At 40.1% G+C, this 18359-nt stretch overlaps 1 protein-coding gene across 3 annotated transcripts in view; it reads left to right on the top strand.

The window, feature by feature from the left end:
- Window positions 1-407: 407 nt before the first annotated feature.
- Window positions 408-18359, top strand: part of map3k7 (mitogen-activated protein kinase kinase kinase 7) — a 79048-nt gene continuing 61096 nt past the window's right edge. For 2 of the 3 annotated variants that reach the window (XM_077587952.1, XM_077587950.1), the window contains exons 1-6: window positions 409-594; window positions 1007-1118; window positions 1191-1301; window positions 11905-11970; window positions 13647-13692; window positions 15788-15926. In XM_077587952.1, the coding sequence (XP_077444078.1) occupies window positions 1032-1118; window positions 1191-1301; window positions 11905-11970; window positions 13647-13692; window positions 15788-15926 (449 nt within the window). In that variant the 5' untranslated portion in view covers window positions 409-594; window positions 1007-1031. Of the gene's footprint in view, window positions 595-1006; window positions 1119-1190; window positions 1302-11904; window positions 11971-13646; window positions 13693-15787; window positions 15927-18359 lie in introns of all 3 variants that reach the window. The other variant, XM_077587951.1, reaches the window with a different exon arrangement.

Below are 18359 nucleotides of genomic sequence, written 5' to 3'. Positions count from 1 at the left end.
CCTGTTTTTGGTGTTTTTTCAGAGGGCTGGAACGAATTAATTTGTTTTCCATTCATTTCAATGGAAAACGTCCGCTCGAGTTACACACACGCGCACACGCGCACACACGCACACACGCGCGCGTGTACGCACGCACACGCACAAACACACGCACAAACATACGCTTTTCCCCGACCCTTGTGAGCATACGCAGAACGGAAAACGAATGAATATTAGGATTAAAATTTTCCTGCTTGCCTTTGTAATACTACTCCAATTAGAAAAACGAAAATGACAAAAGGTAATGATACAGGGTTTCCTGTAGACTCGAAGATAAAAATAGTGTTTTGGATTTTCATACAGAACAATGGAACGTTCCGCCTTTCCTGTCAATTAGGGGGGAAAAGCTGCGTTATATGTGCCGGGGGAGAAATAGATGTACGAACTCACTACTTCCGGGGTGATGTGTTTCCGGCTGAGAGTAAAAATACACTTTCACTAGTCATGTCCAGCACTCCATGGGACAATCAAAGACGATTTTTTTGTGAAGGGTGTTACTATTCAACCTTTTGTGAATGAATTATAGACTCGACCACGTCCAGACCGTCGATTCTGGTGAGCTAATAAACCGCGGTGTATTGTATTAGCACTAAGACAAACTTGCTAAGTTCTCTCGAACAACCATCTACTTTTACGCCCAAGTTGACTTGCCTAAGACCGCTGTTTTACGAAAGTGTGATTCTTCACCACTATATTGTGATGGTCTAAATTCGTTTTCCTTAATATTGGTAATAATTTACTTTCAGTGACAGTCGCATTGCAGCTAATGTTAGCTCTATTAAATTGTTTATACGGTTTATAAGGTTGACAATCGTAGACGACCAACATTCTGTCAAATAAACAGTTTAAAGCTTAGCCAGAACAGAAACAGGATAATAGGCCACTCATACACAGTAACCTCTGTCTTACATCTAACATCTCTGTCTAATACTCTTCATTCTATAATCTACACCATTATGTTTCTCAGTAGGTGGCTGACTGGTGCTTCTATCATGTCGTTACCATCCGGCGACATGCTTGAGACATCTCCGGGATATCCATTTGAGGAAATTAATTATGAGGACATTGAAGTCGAGGAGGTGGGCTCTGTTTTTCCTAATTTCCCCCTACACTTGTTACAAGCTAACACCCATTGTAAATACTGTTTTCAGGTAGTGGGGAGAGGAGCTTTTGGAGTGGTTTGCAAGGCCAAGTGGAAAGGCAAAGATGTTGCCATTAAGACCATTGAAAGTGAATCAGAGAGAACAGCCTTCTTTGTTGAGGTATTTAGCTTAATATAGATCTTCTGGAGGTTTTTGTTTGTGAGAAACATAGGTGCACCTTTACAAACCAATGCAAAGTAAGAACAGTAAATTAGCTGTATTCGTACAATTGTATTTATTTATCTCTGGCATGGTTGCCATCTTACCGTAGTTAAACGTGCTCTAACTGGCAGGACGTGTGTAGCCTAGATACATGTTTGTATTGTTTACCATGTCATCATCTCCCAATAGTTGTTCAGGCTGATCAAAGGTCTTGCAGTCGATCGGTAAAATATCAGCCTTTATACCTGCGTAATGTGTATCGCATGCTATTATTGCACCCAGGGACTTGGTGAACACCATACCGCTACGGACACTTCATGGTTTTGCTTACGTTACTTTGTTTTTTATTTTGTCTACGTGCAGGCAACACCCTTTCGGGTTTGGAACACGTAAAGGAAATGATTTTAAAAGAAAATTCCGCTGTATTTTTTTTCTTTTTATTTCCTGTTCGAAAGTCACAGCTATTGCAGACTATTGATGAACCATCGAAAAAATCGAGATATTTCGACCTCAGAAGCAATTTGGTCGCCACAACACCTTAAACTTCTGGTAAGAAAATTGTAATTTATCTCATTAAAAGAATCGGGTTCTCATCAAGATAGACTTATTTCTTTTTTCAATTTGAATAATTTGATATTTTGCATACTCCGGTTTCCTCCCACATTCCAAAAACATGCATGGTAGGCTGATTGGACACCCTAAATTGCCCCTAGGTATGGGTGTGTGTGCATGGTTGTCTGTCTCTCGTGCCCTGCGATCGGCTGGCCACCAATTCCGGGTGTCCCCCGCCTCTGGCACGGAGTCAGCTGGGATTGACTCCAACAGCCCCCGCGACCCTAATGAAGATAAAGCGGTTCAGAAAATGATTGATTGAATGAATGAATACTTTCAAACCAAAATTTGTTGTGCAATATGAAATTAATAAAATATCAACTGAAGACATCATCACCATTGGCGAGCAGACTATTTTCAGCATCACAAAAAGAAACACGTAAATTTTCCTTACATATGGCACACGCACACAAACGCACGAACCGACACACCCACACGCAATATGCTGTGATACAGGACTCACTCTGTTTTCATTGGCAGCAGTGGATTTGTTACAGATTCCAGTTGTCAAATAGAACATTTTAATGTCAATCATTCAGTGGAGGGAAGTGGGGCCGAGGCCGCGTGCACAGATCACTGATAACAATGATGCCGTGGGCTCAGAGTGGGTTGAATGAAAAGACACGGAACCTGTTTATTTCCAAGCCAAATGCCACCGTGTGAATTTTATTTGAATGTTTGTTGGTTCTGTTTTTTTCTGCATGGAGTAGACTGTAAAACGGAAACGATAATCATCATGAAATAGTACATAACAGTAATAATAAAATCTTTCGATAAAATTTGATATATTTACACTGAAATTACACCACCTGAACACCAAAAAGAACGGGGGCGCTGATGCGACATGAACGCTAGTTCCAGACCAACATTCAGTAGACGAAGAAGATGCTACCGTATTTACTTGCATATAAGCCGCCCCACGTATAAGCCACACCCTGAAAATTGCCTTGAATTTTTTAAATTTTACAATTTCTTGCGTATAAGCCACCCCCCTGATTCACAATTTTCACCTCCATATTCATGGTTTTAATAAGGAGTACAAATGTGTTACTTTGAAGGGAAAATATTAAGAAAAATCATCACAAGTTGTATTTCTGACATACTGTATGAATCAAAAGCACATTATTAGGGGCAATATCATAAGGAAGTTAATATGCCTGTCTTTGTAAATGCAAAATATCAAATTATTCAATTTGAACAAAGAAATAAGTCTATCTTGATAAGAATTTGATGCTTTCTAATTACAGAAATTACAATTTTCTTACCAGAAGTTTAAGATGTTGTGGCAGCCATATTGCTTCTAATGTCAAAATATCTCACTTCTTTCGATGGTTCATATTACTCCAATAGTTGTCACTTTCAAACAAGAAATACAACGAAAAAAAATCAATATTAGCGAGTTAGCTTAGCGAGTTAGCTTAGCGTTGCGATGTTTTTTGATAGCGCTCATCTACCCAGATACCCCGGTCAAAGAGTGAGACGAAGGCACACAGATGATTCTTCAGCTTCTTTTATATCAATTCCAAGTAATTGACAATGTAGAGCATTCTCGTTTGACTACACATTACAGTCAACTTTGATGAACACTGAATCAAACTCCGCTGGAAACGTTCGCGGTGCTCTCTACTAAAGACTACAACTCAAACTACAACTATAGGACCCCAAGCTGTCCACCTAGGTGCCCGAACGAAAAGAAGGGTATAACCTGCCTGTTAATGAAAACAATGGCAAACATAGGAAATTTATAACAATCAAAGTGGAATTTTGTTTTACTTCAAAATCAAGGCTACGCGCGTCTGGCCAGTCAAAGCACGTTTAACTAGGTTTATACGTCAGCGCCCTAGGTAAAATGGCTGCCCGGGACCTACGTAAGATGGCTGTGCCCCGAGCGAGCAGTGACGGGAACATGAGTTTTTTCACGTTTTATGCAAGATATGTACGTTTTTTTCATGAATTTCATTCATATACATCAAAATAAATTTTGTTTAGTGTTTTATCTGTTTATCTTTTCTCTATTTTGAAATAAATGAAAGTATCGGCCGAATTCACTTACGTTGTGACATCACGCGCCGACGCAGGGGCCATTTTGTCGTGACGTCATCGTGTCACAGCGCCGTAAATTTGAAGTTTTTTGCATGTCGTGTTTTTATGCGCATATAAGCCGTACCCTCGATTCAGTCATCATTTTTTGTCCGACAAAAGTGACTTATATGCGAGTAAATACGGTAAAATTCAGGTTTGCCATTAGACATTCCCAAATTCTTACACAAATAAAGAGAAAAATAGTCTTTTGAAATGTTTGCTTGCAAGGAGAATGACTGCTGAGACAGCTTCCCAGCTCCGTCTGACCTTAAAATTGTCAGGTTTGCCATTAGACATTCCCAAATTAACGCACAAATACAGAGGAAAAGACGGTCTTCTTGATTTTCCCTTGCAAGGAGAAAGATTATGACCTTATGACGAAATTGGTGGTGCTTCTCCATAAGCTGCGTTTATTTAGGTCTTTTGCCGAGTAAACGCAGCTTATGGAGAAGCACCACCAATTTCGTCACACGCAGTTTCTGGGTGTGATGACAAGTAGGCTTTTTGTGTTGTTGATAATGACGACAGGGCCTATGTCCGATTATTATTATTATTATTATTATTATTATTATTATTTTATGGTCTTTTCTGTTGCTTTATACATCCGGGGGCCCTGATTACATAGACATCTCAACACTAAAGGGAGGGGTGGAAACACAAGTGAGACGTTTGAGCGTGTTAATCTATGTGCGTTGAGTCTAATTCAGGGGTGGACAAACCGGTCCTCGAGGGCCATTGTGGGTGCAGGTTTTTGTTCCAACCGCTCCAGCACAGACAGTTTAACCCAGTGTTTACATTATTTGTTTATTTATTTCTTTTTTATTTGTTATTTCTATTTTTTATGATTTTTAAAATGTTTGGTTTTATTTTTGTTATTATTTTTGTTTTATTATTATTGATATTAATTTAAAACTGTCACTTATATTAACATTATAAAGTCATTCTCATTAAAAGTTTTATTATCAAGAATTAAATAATCCCACCCAAATTATTCCAAAATCATTTTTTTTTCACACCGATCTAACATCATCAAAGTTAATTTCCGCAGACCCGAACAGCTTTAAGTTCGACTGATGTTAAAATAATTAATGCAACGTTTTTAAACCTTGTTTTAATTTTTGACTTTTTCTCCCAATATTATGCAAATGTCATGTGCTCAAAGACTTTACGTCGACAAAAGTTGATGCCCCTGACACCAAACAACTTCCGATTCACGTCCTGTAAAAACAGGAAAATGACTTAAATCTCGTAATATTACGACTTTTTTCCACCCAATATTGCTGCAAACACCTAACATTACGAGAATAGCCGTTTTGTGCCCACACAGACTTAACGTCGACAAAAGTTGAGGCCTGGAAAACCAAAGAGCTTCCGGTTTACTTTACATAAAAATAAGCAACAAAATGACTTCAAACTAATAATACTACGATTTGAATCTTGTCATAATACAATCTATGATTTCATATTTCAATTTTAACCTCGTAATAGTTCAATTTTATCTCTTAATATTGAGATTTCTCTCTGTTAGGATTGGGTTCACATTGTTATTTAAGTTTCCTCTGTGTCTGCTGATGTTCGCAGCTGCGCGTCAGGAACGGCAAGATAGGAGGGACAAACAAGAGTAGGGAAAAGAACATCAGCAGACAAGGAGGAAACTGAAATAACAATATGAACCCAATCCTAACACTCTTGGATTATTACGATGTATGATTTCTTGTAATTTCCCACGGCACACCAGAGCACCCCTTGCAGCTCACCAGTGTGCCGCGGCACACTGGTTGGGAAACACTGGTTTAACCAATGAGATTTCTGCAGAAAACAAGAAGCACCTCACTGCAATCCACTGATTGCATTTGTAGAACATCGGATTGGTGAAAAGGTGTCCTCTTTATGGGTTGGGACTAAAACCTACACCCACTGTGGCCCTTTGTGGAATAGTTTGCCCACCTCTAGTCTAATACATGTGTACCAAAACACGTCCACAATGGTTAGCAGATGAGACTGAACCATCAGGAAGCCTTGTGGAGCGTCCGTGATGGAGGGCAGATGCCGCAAGTGCAGTGCTCAGAGCAGATTCCCAGTACTATGAGGACTACCGTATTTTTACACCTATAGGGCACACTTAAAAGTAAAGTTTTCTCTAAAATGAATGGGGTGGGGTGCCCAATCAGTCTGTGTGCCTTGTTTATAGGCTAAATTAAAAAAAATGTATTGGATTGGATTGGATTGGATTGGATTGGATAACTTTATTCATCCCGTATTCGGGAAATTTCGTTGTTCCAGTGGCAAGAGGGTGAGGATGCAGGAATAGCAAAGGCATTTTAGACATGAATAGATAGGTAATAAGTAGGTCAAGAAATAAATACATGAATAAATATATAATTAAATAAGCGTGTTGCTTTGCACATATATACATACATACATACACATAAATGTAAATGCATGCATACGGTAGGTCTTAACACAGCCATTTTTTTGTTAAAGAGCCTGACAGCTGATGGGAGGAAGGATCTGCGGAAGCGCTCCTTCCTGCAATGAGGGTGCCGCAGTCTATTGCTAAAGGAGCTTCGGGGGGACTCCACAGACTCATGCAGGGGGTGGGAGGTGCTGTCAATGATGGACATCATCCTGGTCAGCATCCTCCGCTCTCCCACTTCCTCCACAGAGTCCAAAGGACAGCCCAGAACAGAGCTGGCCCTCCTGACCAGCTTATTCAGCCTGTTCCTGTCCCTCTCCGTGCTCCCGCATCCCCAACAAAGCACTGCATAAAACACTGTAGATGCCACCACAGTATGACCCTGACCGCTCGATTGACCGGCTTAATTTATTGCCGACATGCTACTCATTGCGATCAACCCAGCGTACAGCCCTGAAAATAGCGTATTCCAAGCATTACGGTAAATCCATTGAAAACATCCCAGACGGGTCGCAAGGCAGTTGACTTGCGTGTCTTCGTATCGCTTTTAACCCTCCAGACAAAGACGGGCAGAGAGCGTTGCTCAGGTTACCTGACAATTTGGAATGGACTGTCGATGCCTGGGCCAAAGTGGCGGCGACTACTGTAGTTTGAGCTTTCGTCAAAACTGGAGTCACTATTTACGAAACCCCACGGTGACAGCTCTGACCCTGGCATTGAGATGGTACCCACCATTGTTGGCGAACTCGCCCACTTGGCCGAACTCTTTATGTTGGATACAGAAGATGAGGACTTTAACAGATATGTAGATATTTGAATACTTTGACTAATATTTTCGCGAATATACATTACGTCAATTAAACAAAATCAAACTCAGTTTTGTTCCTTTTGTCTTTTTTTAAAACAAATGCTAGCATGCTGCCAATGTGTGTGTCATGCTAGCACAACCATTGCAACGCATCCTTTGAAACGAAGCGCCTTTTGTATTGAGTAAAAACAGAAAATGCACCCGCAACTGAGACTGCGCCCTTTCAAGCGGTGCGTTCTATAGGTGTGAAAATACGGTAATCAAGGCTTCCATGAGCAAAGCTTACACTTCATTGCAAGCAAGTACGATGTTAATAATAATGAACTAAGGGTGAGCAAAGCTTTCTTTAGTAGCAAGGCCAAGCTTGTACTTCGTTGCAAGCAAATGTATAACAATAAGTTTTAAAAACCCTGACAACCCCATGTTTATTATATATTTGTACCAGTGGCAGGCTGTCAGGGCCTTCAAGGCCTTCTCTGCTGGCCTAAGAAATATCTGAATCATATTATATTTTGTCCATCAATACTTATTATTCCAAATGGTCTGTTAGCTTCCTTTCATTGCTTTTCCCCCTGGTTGCACTGCTTCCAGATGTGTGTTTTCATATTGAAGCATTTAATTAATCAAATTTCAGCCATTATTTGTTGCCAGGATCAGAAATCTGCCTCAAAGCCTTCATCAGTTCTGCAGGCTCTGCTGCATTAAACAAGACTGTTGCTTTTAACCAATCAGATTTCGAGTTGGCAAACCCACAATGCTTTTTCGCAGCCATTGGCATTTTGCTGGCTTGGATACGTCATTGCTTTCACCAACTATGATTGGCTAGCTACAGAGAGTAGGCGGGCCAAAGCCATAGTGAGGCAGCCAGAGATCGCAAACTCCACCCACAATGGGTATATTCAATCAATAAATGCTGCTAGGAAGTGGATTTTACCTCATTTTAGTGCATTTTTTTGCCGTTTCACGTATGGACGTATATGGACTTATCGACGTTCATCGCTGTCTTTTTTTACCGGGGAAATTATACTCTGGGCCCAGTTCTGATGTCTAAAAAGGTCCAGTATTTGTATTTAATCAATAAATGCTGTTTTCGGCTGGATTTTACCCCATTTTGGGGCAATGTTTGCCCATACGCCATTGACGTTCATCGCTGTCTTTTCCCGGGAAAATCACCCCCCGGCCTGGTTTTAATGTCTGAAAAGCTCCCGTATTTGTATTTAATCATGAAATGCTGCTAGGAAGTGGATTTTACCCCATTTTTGTGCATTGATTTATTGATTGTTTTCTATGTGTCGCAGCTGTAGCTCCAGTAGAGGTTTTATAGCCATAAAATAGTTTTTGAGGGTTGGATTGATACGTTGAAGGCGCTACCAGAAAATGCACGGACCGCCACTGATTTGTACATACTCTCATTTCCTTAATAAAACTTCATCTATTTTATTAATTCATTTTTTGAAAATATAATATAACATAATTACACCTAGGGGAAAATTTGTAGGTCAGTTCTTTACCTGAATTCCCCTTACTTGCGGGTCAGGTCTGAAAAAGGAATAAATCAGTCCTGCCTAATTCACTTTGATAGTGATCATAGTAACTGACATATTGTGATCCTTCACCACTTCACGGCTTGAACATTCAGGGCTTCAGTACATCGCGGACTTAAAATTAAGTATAAAAAAAGTGCATAATGATGTCAAAATTCCACGGAATGTGAATGTGTGTATATATATATGTGCGTATATGTGTATATATATAGATATATAGATTTATATATATATAATATATATACATGCATATATATATATATATATATATATATATATATATATATATATATTATATATATATATATATATATATATAGACACATATATTTATATATATATATTTAAATATATATAGAGAGAGAGCTACAATAGGGTCCCGTTAGCGGGGGTGAAAATGAATGAATGAAAAATACCCAGAGCTTGTTAAAAATTCTTACATTCTACACAGAAGGCTAAAAAGACACAGGAACTTACCTACAACTCATAGTCTAGAAAATTCATATTTGATTACATTGTTTGAAAAATAAGTCAGACATAAAATGTTACTCAGGCATTCTTTTCGTTAAATACTTTTTTAACTTTGAACTTGAGTACATTTTTGGGATATGACCAATTTTATTTTCCTTGAATGATATTCTTTGAAGTAACATTAAGATCACCATGTTGGTCGGGAACGTGCTCTTCAGGCTTTCTGCCGAAAACGAACGTGTAGCTGCCTTGCCTGACATTACCAAGCTGTGACAACTGGTCATCTAGTGATTTACTGATCTTGAACACTTCCAGTCTGCCGCAATTATATGCTTCATTTTAGCGCCCTTAGGTGGTGAGGGTACGGGAGCACGCCTCAGCTGTTCGCACAATCAGCTGAGTGACTGGCCCCTCCCACTTACGATGTGTATGGAAAATTAAACTATGAAAATGAACTCCATGTTATCTCAAATCAAACACAATGGACAAGATTTCACATTATGGCGACTACTCACAAGAGCAGCCCAGCACACTCTTTCTCTCGTGTCAAGTAGGAGGGCGAAATTGAAACGGTTGTACAGTAATAACTGGACATACGAGTGCCCCGACATACGAGCAATTTGAGATATGAGTAAAATTTCGAACAAATATTTACCTTGAGATACGAGACAAATTTTGATATACGAGCATACATTCTACGCAAGAGGCTGCTTATGAGAACATCATGGGATCTGTCTTTCTCGACGCAACTCCCTCGTAAATGTCTCCACGAGCACTGGGCGGAGCATTGCATTTTTTTCAGTGTTTTTTCCCCCGTTAGTCAGAGCTTGCTCGCTAATACGAGAGGAGCATACTACTTCCCGTTGGCAAGTGGTCGTGCGTTATCCAATTTTGAGGACATTTGTGTGCATCACTTTCGGAATATTTTGAAGGGAAGACAAAAGCAAACCTCGATAGGTTCCTTTTAAAAACTACAGCTGAAAGTCAGGGTGGCGGCGGGGCAAATAGAGCCAAGCCGGGAGAAGAAAGGTATAAAAATTTAAAACAAAATTAATTAAGTTTAGATTAAACTTATTTTTGAGTGTGTCTGTATCGTAATCCAAGTTCATTTAAATTTGTTTATGTTATGTTACGAGCGTGTTGCCGTACCAAAAGTCTCTCTCTCCGTCTCTCTCTTTCTCTCTCTCTGTCCCTCTCTTTCTCTCTCTCTCTCCCCTCTGTGAAATCAGTCTAATTTTAGTACTATTAAACATCATAACCACTAGTTATTTTTACAGTGTTAATAGATGGCGAATTAGAACAAATAAAAGAAAAAATCCATTCCAATATTCAGTCTTTTTTTTTGTTCAGCGGGTTGGAACAAATTAATTTGTTTTTAGTTCATTTCTATGGGAAACGTTGATTTGAGATATGAGTAAATCGACATACGATCTCAGTCCTGGAACGCATTAAGCTCGTATCTCAAGGTACCACTGTACTGGTTTCGGCAAAAACATTGTTTGAGAGCCACCTTTCAAGAAAATGCATTTATGTCACGGCCGACAACCACATTGAATAGGTTTCTATGCTATAAGCTGCAGCGACTTAGACCTAGAGAAGGACCAGTTGAGTGGGTTGGACGTGGAGCAGCGACACGTCATAATTTGGAAACATGGCAAACTCACAGTGCGCTGCCACTCTTATTCGTAGTACAAAGAGCACATATTTCTCTCTGGGGCGGCTATGTGGACTGGGCCATGGGTGGGCTGCTGGCCGGCAGTAGCGGCCGGCTTCGTCCTTGGCCGCGGCACCCAAGGAACAGCGACTGTGATGCCATGGCCCGCTTCCTCCAGAGAATCTTGGCTAACCTGCACTTGGCTGAGAAAACCTTCAACTTGGACGCCCGTGACTGAGAGCAGCTTTGGCAGCGTTGCAGCAGATCACAGTTGTGCCATGTTTGTTTCACGAATGGCTCATGAGTCTGTGTGTGCGTAGGTGCAGGAGCGTTGACAGATTGGGTAAAACCCACTGAACTTAGTGGGTTATATTTATGGTGTGATTTGTTTGGAATATTTTGTATCTGGCAACCTTCAGGTGCAGCTTGTCATTGTCTCATGATCTCCATTCTTGAGCGTCCCTGGTCCTCGTGTATGTGAGGTTTAAAACATTAATATTCATTTTTATTGCTGACCGGTCCATGGACCAGTGGTTGAGGACTCCTGTTCTAAGCCCAACCCGAAAACTCCGTGCTCCAGGTGAATGTCAAAGTGGGATAGCTGCCTTTTGGAAGCATTTTTCTTTTTTCTCAAACCTTAACTTTTGCTGATGACCTGTAAGAACATAACATCATTGGCAAGTGACCACCTGTTCTCTGTAAACAGTGTGATGTTTGGCGCACACGTAACCTGGCAAAGATTTTAGACTGGTGTAACAGAACAGAGTTTGCAGTTTTACTTGCGCAGTTACATTCTATTTCTATTTTCAATTTCACCTTAAACATACTTTTGGCCAGCAAATTTACAGTATATTACGGGCAATAATTCTTTAAACCACTACTAAATTCTCCTGATAGACATTATCATAGCATTTGTGATTTATATAACTCAGTAATATTTTTGACTAAAAATTCTTGTGCCCCTTTGTCTGCAGCTCCGGCAACTTTCACGTGTTAATCACCCTAATATTGTGAAGTTATATGGCTCTTGCAGTAATCCAGTAAGTTGATCATATATTTTTCCATTCCTTTCTTCGGTTGTGTGTCTGTGTCATATTAGTGCCAATGATGAGAAAACATCTAAACATAACCAATAACCAAAGTTTTCTTGACAATTGCGTTTAATTTTTTCATTTAATTTTTTTTTCTATGAATCAATGGATCAATATACTCTCAATTTTGTGATTTCAAAGCTGAGTAACAATTAAATGGTTAAATTCGGCCACTTGGTAGCAGCAATCGCAAGCAGTAGATGTGAAGGTTAGTTAACAAGAAAGAGGGAATGGCTGAAACAGGCAAAGAGGGGGCACGTCAAGACATGATGATGTAACATGCATTGTGGACACATCAATTTGTCACAGCTGTTCACAAAGAACAACGGTGAATTCTTTGCTTGAGTGTTTGTGTCCTAATTTGCCTCATGACGAGATTAGATTGTACAGGTGATATAAAAAAAGACAAACCTTTCTAAATAGATAAATAGAACTGTCCCTTGAAAAATTGATTTGTCCAGTATTAAAAACAAGTTTGTGTCGCTCATTGACCTTACAAGGGACACACTTTGTCCTGTATTATCATGAAATTCAAAAGTACTTATTTGTGAATAAATTATTAACAGTTAGGGTTTTTTCTAAGAATATACGGGCAAACGTATTTCCCTCGCCTTTCCTGCTTTGTGAACAGTGAGCATACGAGAATGACAATGGTATACAGTGGGGCAAATAAGTATATAGTCAACCACCAATTGTAAAGTTATCCTACTTGAAAAGATTAGAGAAATACTTATTTGGCTCACTGTATATAGCCGTTCATCTCGTTATTCGAGGTACTGTCGCTTGTCATAAAGATCACAGAAGACAACGTGCTGTAGCAGCATGGATGAAATTATGCAGCTTGAAACTTTTCCATCAGCCGGTTCGGTAGCTGCCCGGGACAATAGATGTGAAGCGATCAAACGGCTCCATCTTTTTCCCCTGCAATTGTCTGGCAACTAAATGGAACAGACCTACTGCCCGTAATTAAGAGTTCTATCATCCCTACATTCCTTATGAGGTTAAGGATCAATAAATCAATGAATTTATTGCGATAGCGTAAAACGTTTTTACAGTGCCTTGCGAATGTAAAGGGGGGCAAGGAAAGGCTCCATAAGAAGCATATGTAGATATTGGTGTGGCCTAGCCATTCTCCAAGACGTAAACCCAATAGAAAACATTTGGAGGGAGCTCAAACTCTGTGTTTCTCAGGGACAGCCCAGAAACCTGACTGATCTATAGAAGATCTATGTGGAGGAGTGGGCCAAAATCCCTCCTGCAGTATTCAAACCTGATGAAGGAAACATTTGACCTCTGTAATTGCTAACAAAGGCTGCTGTGCCGAGTCTTATCATTGGTTTTCTCAGGTGTTGAAATACTTATTTGCATCTGAATCACGCAAATAAACATTAAAAAAAATCATACATTTTAATTTCAGAATATTTCTTTTCATATTATCTTTCTCAAAGTAGACATGCACCTACTATGAAAATTTCAAACCGCTCGATGATTTTTAAGTGGGAGAACTTGCAATATAGTAGGGTGTTCAAATACTTCAACTGATTGTATGTCAATATTGCTTTCACAAGCATGCTATTATACAGATGCCATTATACTAATTGCAATATGATGACACACCCCTTTAGGTCTGTCTTGTAATGGAATATGCTGAAGGAGGGTCACTGTACAATGGTGAGTTTACACTAAAATCAATATTGTCAAGTGAGTACAATCTCCATTTCTCATTTTGTGATTGTGTAGTACAAAGGACAGCCTGGCATGCAGGAGATTTATAACGGATTATTTTTTGTAAAATGAGTTCTATTTACTAATATGTTTGTAGAAAAATTGTTACCATACTATAGTTACAATTTTAGTGTTTATACAAAATCATGATTCATTTAAAAATCATGAATCATTTATTGCACAACTCGTCATCTTTTATAGACAGTACAGTGAAAACAGGAAGGACATCTGGGTGTGATGACAAGTAGGCTATTTGTTGTTGATAATGACGACAGGGCCTATGTCCGATTATTATTATTATCTGCCCTCCTTCGTCATCGTTCAGCCAATGTCTGATATCTTTTTTGGAAGGCCAGCCTGACGCTGGCTCAAACAAATGATGCTATCTGCAACTGACGGCCGCCTGCTAATTCCATAATAGGTGATATCTAGACTAACGGGCGCTTCAATATTCCACAATACAGTGGTACCTTGAGATACAAGCTTAATACTGTGGTACCTTGAGATACGGCCCGTTAGGATTTTTAATCCGGCCCGCCACCGGCGTTGTCCAAATTATAGTAAAAATCAATAATTCATTTCCCTTTGCCGCTCATCACTCTCAATTTATTAGTCTACCTCAGAACCTTCCTGGACCAATATTTTTACACAAATTAGTCAATAATACATCTACCCACACATGAGATACAATTCCCGAGTAAAACTACCAACCAGAACCGACATGGACCGGTTCTAAAACTACCATTATTTGTAACGAAAATACCCCTGCTTTGAATCGGCAGAACTCTTCCATCCGGTGGACAAATGTATTCATTGCAATTGTGTCAGCTAACGCTCTAAAGTGCACTTTTATCAGGGAAATCAACCACCCTGGGCCCGGTTCTGATGTCTAAAAATCCCCAGTATTTGTATTTAATCATTAATTGCTGTTTTAGGCTGGATTTGACCCGATTGCTGTCATCTCACGGCTCGGTTCTGCTACATCTGCCCGCCCAAGAGTGCTTATTCCCAGGTTGCCATTGACGGTAGACTAATAAATTGAGAGTGATGAGCGGCAAAGGGAAATGAATCATTGATTTTTACTATAATTTGGACAACGCCGGCGGTGGGCCGGATTAAAAATCCTAACGGGGCGTACATGGCCCGCGGGCCGAGGTTGAAAAACTTGTACACACACGATCCGGGGGCGGGGCGAGCGCGCGAATCCCGTTTCGGCGAAACGTCCGTTCGGCCAACCGCACGGTTGCTGAAACGTCCGTTCGGCCAACCGGACGGTCGGCGAAACGTCCGTTCGGCCAACCGGACGGTCGGCGAAACGTCCGTTGGGCCAACCGGACGGTCGGCGAAACGTCCGTTGGGCCAACCGGACGGTCGGCGAAACGTCCGTTCGGCCAACCGGACGGTCGGCGAAACGTCCGTTGGGCCAACCGGACGGTCGGCGAAACGTCCGTTGGGCCAACCGGACGGTCGGCGAAACGTCCGTTGGGCCAACCGGACGGTCGGCGAAACGTCCGTTCGGCCAACCGGACGGTCGGCGAAACGTCCGTTCGGCCAACCGGACGGTCGGCGAAACGTAATTCGCCATCTATTACCAAAGTAACAAATAATTAGTGGTTTAATAGTACTAAAATGTGTTTAATAGAACTAAAATTAGACAGATTTTGCGGAGGGGAGAGAGAAAGGGAAAGGGGGGGTTTATGTTTTGCACGGCAATGCGCTCGTAACATAACATAAACGCATTTAAATGAACTTGGATTACGACTATTTTTCTGAAATGGTTGCTTCAAAAAAATTTAAGTGATATTTTTTTGGGATTTCCTGAGTTTAGGGTGGTTGTCGGGAGTCCTGGAGTTTGCGCTGCATTTCCGGGTAAACTCCTGAAATTCTGGCGTAGTTGGCAGCTCTTGTATATGTATATATAGTTATGTATATATATTCATATGCATATATATGTAGAATGTATATTGTCAGACCTGTGCATATTTTTCTCCTGTAAGTGCTTGTCATTGCCAGTGCCTTGACTTTAATTTCTTGTTTGTAGTACTACATGGTGCTGAACCACTACCCTGTTATTCTGCTTCCCATGCCATGAGCTGGTGTTTACAGTGTTCCCAGGGTGTAGCCTACCTTCATGGCATGAAACCAAAGGCTCTAATCCACAGGGACCTCAAGCCACCCAAGTATGAACCTCAACATCCTCTTTCTCACTCATACCTCCTCCATGATTAGAGATTCACAAATTAGTATGGCCCTGTTTGCACAAAAATACTGTGATCTAATTTACAATAATTCCTTTCATAAATTTGAAAATAAATTAGTTCACACGAATAGATTTCCAATCTGCCAATCATGTAAAAGACACTTAAAATCCAAGTGAAATGATGTAGGACTAATGTGAGCCTTTGCAGTTATACAGTGTTTCAGCCAATACACGCACATATCTTCTCAGGCTTGAACGCTTAAGAGTACAATTCAGGTTTATTTAGGACTAACTTGGTTAATCTAACTATAGAAATCACTCAGGACCACAAGATACATTGTTTTTCACTACAACGTCTTGTGAAAATTACAGTAACAGTCTCACATTTTTTTTGTTTGAAAAAATTTGAATTATTACTTATGTTACACTGGACTCCAAAATATTGAAATATTAGGAAAAACTGACTTGGAGTCTGGTAATTCTTCACTTAACTTTTTGTTCACTGTTATTTATGTTGTAATGCAATTTGATTTCAATTCACCCCTAACCCAAGTGAAACATCTTCAATTTGTCAGATTTTTATAATATTTTCTCACCGCGGACCGGTAAATCTCTTTCTATTTTCTCGCAGACCGGCTAATGGGGACGGTGACAACTTAAAACGAAATTGTGCGGGGTGCACGAACGACGTCCACGACGGCAAAAAAAAAACAAGTCCCAAAAATAATAGCAATTATTTATTATTATTATTATAAATAATTCTCTCATTACAAGTAGGAGGGCGAGATTGAAAGCGTTAATATTTATTTCTCTGACGGACCGGCACCAGGTGACTCGCTGTCTGCGGACCGGTGGTTGGGAACCACTGCCTTATAATGTCAAAATAAAGAATTTGATGTTTGAGCCCTTAGCGTAAATGGTTTTATGGCCCTTTAAAGTATATCCTTATTTGGAAGCCCTATGATCTATGTTATAATATAGGTGTAGACCTATAATTTGCTATTTCTATGTATTCTGCTTCCGGAGAATCTCCACTTAATACCTATACCGTGGTACCTCTACTGATGAATGCTTCTACATACAAAATATTAAGGTTACGAAACGTCAGATGACATCAAACATCCCCCGACACCTTAAAACACTTTCTGTATGTTTTTTTTAAATAACGCTCTGGTTCCAGACAGGAAGCAAGACCTACTTGCACAACTCGGCATCTTTTATAGACAGAGCACAGTACAGTGAAAACATGAAGGACATCTGGCCTCCTTCGTCATCGTTTAGGCTACGTCTGATATATTTTTTGGAAGGCCAGCCTGACGCTGGCTCATAAACGTATGATGCTATCTGCAACTGATGGCCGCCTGCTAATTTCACAAAAGGTGAAATCTAGACTAACGGGCGCCTCAATATTCCACATTACAGTGGTACCTTGAGATACGAGCTTAATGCGTTCCGGGACTGAGCTCGTATGTCTATTTACTCGTATCTCAATTCAACGGTTCCCATCAAAATGAACTAAAAACAAATGAATGCGGTCCAACCCTCTGAAAAAACACAAAAAACAGGATATTGGATTGGAAAAACATTTTAATTTGTTCTAATTCGCCATCTATTAACAGAGTAACAAATAACTAGTGGTTATGATGTTTAATAGTACTAAAATTAGACGGATTTCGCGGAGGGGAGAGAGAGAGAGGGACAGAGAGAGAGAGAGAGCGAGAGAAACTTTTTGCACGGCAACGTGCTCGTAACATATAACAAACAAAATTAAATGAACTTGGATTACAATACAGACACTCAAAAATAATTTTAATCTAACCTTACACTAAACTTGATTCTAATTTTGTTTTACATTTATATACCTTTCTTCTCCCAGGTTGGCTCTATTTGCCCCGCCTCCACCCTGACTTTCAGCTATCGAGGAACCTATCGAGGGTTGTTTGCTTTTGTCTTCCCTTCAAAATATTCCGAAAATGATGCACACAAATATCCTCACAATAGGATAACGCACGGCCACTTGCCAACGAGAAGTAGTATACTCCTCTCGTATTAGCGAGCAAGCTCTGACTAACGGGGGAAAAAACACTGAAAAAATGCGACGCTCCCCCCAGTGCTCGTAGAGACATTACATGAGGGAGTTGCAACGGGAAAGACAGTGCCTATGTTGTTCTTAAAAGCAGCCTCTCGCGTTGGCCACACCTGGCTGTATGCTCGTATATCAAAATTTGTCTCGTATCTCAAGGTAAATATTTGCTCAAAATTTTGCTCGTATGTCGGGGCACTCGTATTTCGAGGTATTACTTTGTTTGTACTTTTTAACTACAAACACAATCTAATGCCCTTATGCCTATATTTTAATAACTCATTTTTATGACAATTATAATTCCAATCGGGGAGGAGGGGGTATGCTGGT

The sequence above is a fragment of the Stigmatopora argus genome, chromosome 19 (assembly GCF_051989625.1).
Source record: "Stigmatopora argus isolate UIUO_Sarg chromosome 19, RoL_Sarg_1.0, whole genome shotgun sequence".
Taxonomy (NCBI): Eukaryota; Metazoa; Chordata; class Actinopteri; order Syngnathiformes; family Syngnathidae; genus Stigmatopora; species Stigmatopora argus.
The sequence above is the reverse complement of the archived record's forward strand: the minus strand, read 5'-3'. Positions and strand labels throughout refer to the sequence as shown.